The 9,677-nt window shown below is 47.5% G+C and overlaps 1 protein-coding gene across 1 annotated transcript in view; it reads right to left on the reverse strand.

The window, feature by feature from the left end:
- Window positions 1-132: 132 nt before the first annotated feature.
- The window catches only part of RSPH1 (radial spoke head 1 homolog (Chlamydomonas)), a 21,364-nt gene continuing 11,819 nt past the window's right edge, over window positions 133-9,677 (reverse strand). The window contains exons 6-9 of the mRNA XM_012659970.1: window positions 6,788-6,859; window positions 3,308-3,467; window positions 2,344-2,493; window positions 133-185 (exon numbers count right to left, since the gene is read on the reverse strand). Coding sequence (XP_012515424.1) covers window positions 133-185; window positions 2,344-2,493; window positions 3,308-3,467; window positions 6,788-6,859 — 435 coding nt within the window. The remainder of the gene's footprint in view (window positions 186-2,343; window positions 2,494-3,307; window positions 3,468-6,787; window positions 6,860-9,677) is intronic.

The raw sequence follows: 9,677 nt of genomic DNA on the forward strand, positions 1-9,677 counted from the left end.
TGAAGGGATTTATTTGCAGCCGTAAACCAGCCGAAACTGCCAGGGGAGAAGGCGGGCGACCGCGCCATGCAGACTGCGAGCTGCCCGGCTGGCGGAAGCGTCTGCAGTGCGGCTCCTGCTCTTCAACGCAGCTCACTCTGGCGCCTCCGACTGTCTAGTTTCTTCTTCCTCAAAATTCACATTTCCTGAGGAAAGAAAGGAAACATGAATATATCTCTTTTTTTATTTTTTGTTGTATATTTTTCCGATGGACATATTTCAGATTTGCTTCGTGCTATTCTGTAACAGAAATTTACCACATTCTTACAAGATGCTATGTTTAAGTGTTTCATAAAATTTAGAAATATTTTTTATTGTTAAGTAAACTCTGTAATTCTCACTGTTGGCACCGTTAAAGAAATTAATAAGGTGAATCTCTGATGTAATCTGAGATTCATGATAAATCTTAAATTTTCATTATTTTGATAAAACACTTTACCTACTAAGCCCATTTTTTTTAATTCAGTTCGTTTTTCACTTAAGGCACTGCTGACACTTTGGACTGGACAATACTTTGTTGGGGGGCCGTCCTGTGCGCTGTAGGATGTTTAGCAGCATCCCTGGCCTCTACCCAGGAAGACGACGGCAGCACCTCCCTCACCGGCCTCGCCAAGTCCCCAGACACTGCCAAAAGTGCCCTGGGGGCCAAAAGCGCTGAGTTAAGGCGATGCTCTCTGCCCACGGCTGTCTCATGCATCTGCAGTCTCAGGTGCCGGCTGGTACTGGACATCACCAGCTCGGCCCAGCCTCTCCTTGCAGGGTGCTAGGGATTCTCCCGTCCTCACACCTGTCCCTCCCTTCTCCTCCCACTGCAGTCTCTGGTGGGTAAGCTCACCTCCTGAATGGCCCCTGCCTCCGGCCTGGCCCGGACTGGGGCACCATCCTCTGCTGGCCTCAGAGGAGCTCAAGGGAAGCCTGGCACAGACCCCCTAGCGGCCCCTCCGCACCCCCGCACACGCCACTGCACTCAGGGTCAAACGCAAACGCTGCCACGTGCTGCCAAGAGAGAGCGCGTGGGGAAGGCGCTGACCCCACCCACCCTCTCCCCTCATCAGACTCTGCTCTCTGCCTGCCATCTCCCTCCTGGTGTCACCCACTCCTGTCACCTCTCAGCCTTCTCGACTCCCCTGGAGTGTCACCACCTCTCCTGGCTACGTCGTAGCGTGTCCCTGTCACTCTACAGTGAAACCGCTGATTCCTCTGTTCCAGCTTCCTGGCCGGCTCTGGAGGATAGAGCCCCGCCCTCAATTCCACACCTGCTGGCCACGCCCCGTGTCTACACCCGGCGGTGCTGCACAGCTGCTGAGGACCCAGCCACGGAGCATCGCTGAGTGCCGTGTGCACGTTAGCCTCCGTCCTTGCAGCATCCTGTGGGCGTCCCACCTGCGAGGGATCGCTGTCGTCCACCTCGCGCAAATGAGAGCAGCACAGAGGATGCGCGGTCACACAGCGGCCAGCTCGTCGAGCCAGGGTTCCACCTGGCCCCACGCTCAACCACGGCACCGCGCAGCCAAACAACACTTCCGAGTGCAGCCTTTCGGCATTTAGGGTGATCATTGCTAACGAGTCTCACTACGTGTATTTGAGGCATTTACATAGAAAAGTGTTTTACGTGATTTAATTATTTCAGATATTAATTCTAAAGGACTGGGAAATGTTTTCGCTCTCAAGTTACAACAAAGACAAACTAAGGTGAATGGGGCCCCAGACCCAGCGACTGCAGGCTGGAGCCAGGCAGGAGCAGGTGGTCTCCCACGCCCAGGCTGCTCCCAGCCCGCCCTCTCCCTCTGGCCCAAGACACCGCTTTAAATCAGATAGAGAAACAGAGTCAAGAGAAGAGAATCCTCTCTGAGCTTTCTGGCAGTGCCAACAAGCTCTTGGGGAAAGATTGTCAAAGATTCCGGGAACCTGAAGCCTCAGTCAGACTTGAGATTGAATCACTGCCCTGTGACCTGGCAGAGGTGGAAGCTTCTAGATTAATCTTACATCCAAACCCACTTAAAAAGCACAAGTTCCCAACACTGTTAGCCCTTAACCATGCTGCTGTGCCTCAGGCACGGCAGAGCCACGTAATACGATAAAGCCGTGTTCTGTGTTTCTGGCAGCCCGAGGCTAGCCCTCCTGTGACAGCGAGCGTGAGAAACCCGTGCCCGGCTGCTCCCATCGTGGTCGGGCTTTCAGGGGTGCCCAGGAGGGGACCATGTTCCACCAGGGCCTCCACAGGAGCTCACAGTGGGGCTCCTGAGACCTTCCCCAAGTCCCGCTGCTCATCCCTCGCCCTCCCGTGCAGGGCAGGAGCCTCACCCTGGTCCGTGTCATAGCGGAACTCGTCTGGGCTGTACTCCCGGCTCTCGTCCTGGAGCATGTCTGCATCTTCGTCCCCAGGCCTCATATCCATGTCTCCCTCGGAGCCCTCCATCAGAGCCTGGGCTTCATCCCCGGGTTCTCCTGTACCTGAGACAGAGCAAAGGACATGGGAGCCATGGGGACTGCAGGCCCGTGCCCGTGCACGCCCCCCAGTAACAGCACCCTGCCTTCCCCATGCTGAGTCCACCCCGCCCAGCCCAGGCCTGGCCAGCTGAGCGGCCAGGTCCCTGCAGGGAGTGGCTCAGGGATGGGCGTGCCCGGTCTGATAACTAACTCCTAAGGGTTTCATGGGAACATTGAGGAAGAGAAATCTTCTGTCCCCTGCCTGCCCCTGAACTCTTGAGCTAACTGGATGACAATCTGGTGAGGTTGGTGACCTTTAGTCTCCAACAGGAAGAGAATGCCGGCCAGGGGAGGCCTGGCCCAGCCACACCAGAGGCTGAGTCTCCGTGTCCCACCCGGAGCTTCCCTGTTACAGGAACCGTGAGTCATTAGCAGCGTGAGTGCTGTTTCACTGAGGCTGGTTTGCGTCAGCTTTCAGCCATATGCAACGGATGCAATCTCAGCCAGCAAAACTTTCTTCAACTTTCTACGGCACGTCACTGACTTCCCAGCAAGACCCTGGGAGGGACGTGGAGAAGCACGGCCGGGTCCTTCTCCAAGGAAGCACTTGTCTCCCCGGCTGCTGTCAGCACCTCCCCTGAGGTCACACCCACATCCGGTCGCCGAGCAAGGTGAAGGGACAAGGGTCCCACGGGAAGGACACAGAGGACGTTTAGGTCTAGAGCGCCCACGGCATCAGCTGAGGCTGCGAGGCCCTGCATGTCCCTCCAAACTGACTCCGAGTCCGGTTCCCAGAATGGGATTTCCCCGACCCGACAGCCAGAGGCGCCCCCCACACCTTCAGCTCTGGGGGCCTCCTCTTGGCCAGGTCTGTCTGCGGGGGGCGGCTCCTCATGGAGGGTCGGCGTCCACAGGGCCAGTTCCGTGATTTTGGTAGCTTTCCATTTTGGAATGACACTTACTAATGTCTCCTCCTCCTCTTCCTCTTCTCCTCTTTCCTATTTTAAATGCAAAAATGTAAATGGACCAACATTTTTGTCACTTTGGTCTGGAATATTAAAAATGAGGGAAGGAAAGACAGGTTTTGACTGCCTTTGACCCTTTTTACGACACTACTCAGTGATAAGACCAACTGGCTGTCCAGAGCATGATCTAAGGACTGAAAGTGGATCTTGAAAGAGCTAGGACGAGAAATGAAGTCCACGGCACGACGCTGGGCCACGATCTCTCTAATGGACACCGCCAACGGCTTTCAGACGGGCACGGCCCAGCGGCCCGCGGTAGGTAAGGAATGGCCAAGGCTGCATGGCCTTTTCTCTTGCCCAGCCACATCTTCCAGCTCTAATATAAATAATTACATTATATTAAGCTGTAATCTTAGACCTATTTGTACAAATAATGTAATTATTTATATTATTCTTTATGTAAATAATAAAAGAAACATCAGTATAAGAAAAGGCCTCAGGAGTTCCTCGGATGTCCCCACGGTGACGTGGAAGTGCACAAACATGACAGCTCCGGTGCGAAGAATTATGGAGAAAAATAAAGGTCAATGGGAGCAGAGCAAGACTTCACTTCTGAACGTGGAGCGCTTTCTGTAACGTTCGGTTCCCGCGGTGGTCAGCAGCCAACGCCTCTCAGTTCTGCCCAGCACCTGTCTCCTCCTCGGTAACTGTCACAACATCCCAAAGCCCTGAGCACCAACCCTACGAACGCGGAAAACTCCACTGTCACGTGGGTGATGATACCTACGACAGAGTGACAGACGTCTGCCACTACCTCGCTGAGTCACTGAGCAGTAAATTCCTCGATTTGGTATCAAAGTTTCTGAGCTTCGTCACTCATGACGCCAATGCTGCAGGACTGCGGTGGTGCCCACACCTGCCTTGCCCCAGAACCTCCCAGAAGGCCTGTCACGATACGGATTACTGGCCCCACGCCCAGAGTTTCTGATTCAGTAGGTCTGGGGTGGGGCCCAGTAATTTGCGTTTCCAGCAGGTTCCACACTGAGACCCCTCGACATACACGCGGAGGACCTGTAGTCTGCGCACCGAGAGGCACCGTTCAGCCTCCTCTGCGCTGTCGCAGTCCTGGTCAACGCCCAAAGCACAGCAGTCAGAGGCCCTCAGGTTGTGTGGTTATTTCATGGATTGTTTTTCCCGAATAGCAACAGTGTTTGGGGCTTATGCCAATATTTTCTCCCTTAGATGTTATTAATGTTCTTTCTACTTTCTTCTCATCATCCTGAAACACTGGCTTCCAGTAACTTTTGTCAGTAGAGTCTAAAGCTGCAAAACACTTAATAAGATGGGCTTTATTTTTTATCCCTACAGAAACTAACTGTTCAATCACTAATCAGCCTATAAAGGCTAGATTTATTACCAGGGGTGACATTATAATCTATTTGGCCAACAGGTTTCTTCAGGGGACAGTTGAGAGGTATCCAACACCACAGAGAGCCCAGTAAAACCACTAAATACATCACTGCCACAACTGAACAATAATGCCAATTTTTTAAAACTTCTGACCCTGTGTGCAAGCGGTTACACACACAAACATAAACGCAGTTAGCTGTAGCACCACATGGTAGGATGATATGTTAAATTTATCTATGTTTTTGTTAGACACAGACACCGTGAACTGGGACTAGACCATCCTGGGCTCCTTGAAGAAACGACACTCAGGGGTAGTGGGGCCTCATGTTTAGCATCACAATCAAGCGTGTGGGCCATTTCATTTCCTGGTTAGCTCTGGTCAGCTGGGCAGCCGACCCCAGCCAGTGCATCCTTTTAGCTGGAGCAAAGCCGGAGGGACAAGGCTAAGAGGATGGGTTGCTGTGAGACCGTGGAAGATTCTGGTCACAGCAAGGAAGGTGGATGTCTATTCTGCAGACCACGAGCAACCACAGGCTGTTTGGGGGAACTAAGTGGCTGTGGCCAGTGACATACAGGAAGTGGACTGTCACAGTAAAGGGAATCAGCCGGGCCCAGAGTGCGAGTCCCTGGGGGATACCTGGGCCCTGGGCACTCAGGAGGCACAACAGAGCTGCTCAGAGTTGCCTGGCTGTGGCGTGTTAAGGGTAAAGATTCAAAGGCTCCTTTTAATTTTGGAAACTGAGAGACTCCAGGGAGAAGAACGAGAAAGGTTAGAAAACGTCTGGAGAGCACGGAATAGAAAAACCAGCGATGAGTCAGCCTTAGGATTCCAGGCGGCACAACGCAGCAGGGAGCAGGTGCGGCAAAGCCCCTCATGAATATTCATGAGCATTGCCTCCTGCCCACTTCTGACTCTGGGCATGCTTCTACCTCTTGTGACCAAGGGTGACTTTCCTGAGCTTCACAGCTGCCCCAAGGTGATGAGAAGAGTGGGATCAAGGCAGTCCCCTGGAGTCGCGCGAGGGGACTGAGAAGAGACAGCAACAAAAATAAACCAAAAAGAGATGGCTCCACTCAGGTTAAAAGAACACTGATCTGATGACAGACCCAAACAGTTGGGTTCTCTGGCTTTCTTCAGAAAAAAAATATGTAGATATAGGAGAGTTTGTTTATAACATATTTTTAACTCATTAGGACAGGATACCTAAGGAATTTCAGAGACCGAAAAGAAAATAAAAGCACAATTTGACACTTTTCTATCAGGCTTTGGCTCCTCCTTATAATTCAAAATTTCTTATAATGAGAATGATTTTGGGTAAATAAATAAGTCAAAAGGCTCAAAACTAGTGCAAAAAATAGGAAATTTTACTAAAATGCCAAACAGTCAGAAATTAATAATGACAAGAATATAAACATAAATGTCTCTATCCCCAACACACACATACATATCTGGATGCCTAACGGCAATATTAGCTGGCTAATATTAACCAGGGAATATCGATTTAGTATTAATATTAATGTCAAATATTGGAAAGAAAAAAAGAAAATTATTTACCACCTAGGCTTTAAGAGGTGCAAGTCACACGCCCAACATGCTAACAGTCATCATCGGACAAATTATGGTGACACCAGTTACAGACTTCAGTTGTCATTTCTCCAACTTAACCCTGTCTAGAACTCTCCAACTCAGGATTAGTTGGTTCCTATTGACAAAAACTAGGACCAGACTTCTGCAGTAACTGTGAAATGATACTGTTTACAGAAAGACCTTTTGGCAATTTAGCTCTATACTAACACATGCAAATACGGAAAACGCAAATGTGAACGTTCCCGAGAGTTGGCGTAACTTTTTAGGCAAATCACCTCTAACCCTGTGGGATCAATATGACTGAGCAGCTCCTTTGCCTATGAATGTAGAAGACGATACGTACTCCGCAACTTACCATGTCTGTTAAGCGATATTCACCGTGCTGTTCACATCCAATATCAAATACATACTTTCCAGGGCCAACAGGCTATGAGCAAAGAGAAACCAAAGGGTAGGTCACTCTTGAGTGTCAACTCCCAATAGAAAATACAGATTTCTTTATAAATGTTACCACCAGGAAACCTACCCAAAATCATAAAAATCATTGGGTAAAGTCCAATATGGGTTAACGAATGCTTGCATGAACTAATAGCTAGTGGAATTGCAAAGTATACGAGGTCTGTCCGGAAAGTATGCAGCCATGTAGTATGAAAAATAGAAACAGGTATTGAAGAACACACAAGATATAAAAAACATTGTACATAGGACCCTGACGCCTCAGTCCCCTTCAAAGAAGGCACCTCGGGACCTCACACAGTTCTCCCTGCGTCTCTTAACCTAACCCGTACACGCTCAACACGCTCAGATTTCTGCCTAACGGAATACGCATCACTTTCAACAGACTCTCTACTGTCTTTGAAGCGTTTGTGCCACACTTTTATTTTGCGCTGCACTCATTGCCTTGTCCCCGAAAACCTGAATCATGCGAATAGTTTCCACAGAGGAACGTTCAAGCTTAACGCAAAATGTGATGCAGATTCGTGCTCTGCTTGCTCAGTCATTTTGAACACAACGGCCACACTGCACACACGCTCCCGCAATGGAGTCTAGCGCCCCACTGACCAGCACAGCGACGTTGTCACTGTCCACGCAGGCGCGTCCCAGCCCACTGTCCTTGGCTGCCAGGTCACATCGATGTCTCGTTACACCAACGATGGCTGGATACTTTCGGACAGACCTCGTATGTCCTATTCTGCTTTATTTTTTAAAACTTTAACCACATTTTACTTCTTTATAAAAGTGCTGTATTCACCATAAAAACCTGAGTAAGTCAACACCCGTAGGCAAACCTGCTAGAGATAGAACTACTACTATTTTGATGTATTCTTTGTAACTTTGTTTCTAGTACATACTTTTTTACAAAAACCTGATCGTAAATACACGAACTATAATAACTCACACTCTGTTTTTACTTAGAAGTACGGCATGAACTACTTCCCATATTTACAAATACCATTTCACAGCACTAGTTGTCAACCTGGTACTTTATTTCATCTGTGTCTTATCATCTATGTTACTCATTTACTATTGCTGCTATTTGGGATGCTGATTTTTCAGATGCTATAGTAAACATACTCTGAGTTAAACTTTATGTATGCCCTTGATATTTTTCTTAGGGTAAACTGCCAGAAATTCTGGACAAAAGTATACATGTGTTTTGACTAGAATGAGGCTCTAATAATTTCCATCCCCACAACAGCACTTAAAAGTCTCCGCACCCTTAAACCCTTATTTTTTGGAGCATAAACATTTTGTTCTACTTTTACAGTTTTACATAAAAAATGAGATCTCACCATTTTAATTCACATCTTTTAAGTTATTGGTAAGGTTGAATTTTTTTCAAGATTTTTGGCCATTTAATCACATTAAGTGCTTTATATATTAAATGTTGCAAATATCCTCTCCACATTTAACATTCATCTCTTAAATTTTCTTTATAGTGTTTTCCAATCTATAAGAGGTTATTTGTGTAAAGCTAAACCTATTGGCTTTCCCTCTGTGTTTCTGTTTAGAAGTCCTCTTTCCTCATTTCAAAGTTAATAAATATTTACCTATATTTTTTTCCATATGTGATTCTCTTGGTTACATTTAAATTTTCATTTTTTCTGTAAAGTACCCTCACCTACATGCTGAAGGAAAGCCTGTGATTTTCTCCCAAATGATCGAGTTGTCCAGCACCGCTGCTCAACAAGAACACGTCTGCATGAATTTGAAATGACATTCTTATCAAGCCTTAAATTATTTTATCCACTTGGATCTGTGTCTAGACTTTCTAATCTGCTTCACTGGTCTGTATGTCACTATCCTCGTATCACACTGCTTTAATTACTTTAGTTAATTTACAGCGTGTTTTGATAACTTGTCCACAAGGCCATGAATAGGTAATTTTCCAAGGAAGAAATACAAACCAGCAATAAAAGCATGACAAGGTGCTTGACCTCACTAGTAATCAGGGAAATACACATTAAAATAATGAGATAACATTTTTTTACCTTTCAGATTTGAAAAAAAAATGTTAAAGACCGAAAATATCCAGCATTGGTGAGAATATTTGATAAACAAGCTCATATTCTGTGGGCAAGAGTATAATTGACACGCCTCGTTAGGGCAACTGGCAGACCAATCACGATTTAAAATGTCAGTCCTCATGGGTGCAGCGAGCCCAGCGATTTCATGGTCTAACCTACAAAATCACTCTCAAATTCTCAAAATGATAAAAGACGTATCTTTGGGTATATTTTGTGTCCTGATATAGTGTGATCCTACTTATGTAATTAAAACTCCCAAACTATAATTCTGTATAAGCTGTATGTGCAAGCGTGTGCACACATGACCATGGAAATAGTGCGGAGGGGAGAATTCTAGTGTTCAAATGCTTCACAGTCGCAACGCGCTCGTGCGCTGTTTGTGTGACTTTCAAGTTGTTCACTGCCTGGCAGAACAAAGCCTCCATTTTCACCCTTATTTTTCAGATTGAGCTAGGGGCTGTTTGAATTTATTGATTCTTCCAGATTAGTTTTTGTCAAGTTCTCTTCCTCTCCACCTACCTTTCCATCTGGACAAAAACCAAGGGAATCTTGCTGGGAGTTACATAAACAATGTACGGATTTGAGGAGAATGTGCTGAATTATACGTATCGAAAACTGGGTTTCGGCCGGGCGCAGTGGCTCACGCCTGTAATCCTAGCACTCTGGGAGGCCAAGGCGGGCGGATTGTTTGAGCTCAGGAGTTCGAGACCAGCCTGA

The sequence above is a fragment of the Propithecus coquereli genome, unplaced genomic scaffold, assembly GCF_000956105.1.
Source record: "Propithecus coquereli isolate 6110/MARCELLA unplaced genomic scaffold, Pcoq_1.0 Scaffold644, whole genome shotgun sequence".
NCBI classification, from domain to species: Eukaryota; Metazoa; Chordata; class Mammalia; order Primates; family Indriidae; genus Propithecus; species Propithecus coquereli.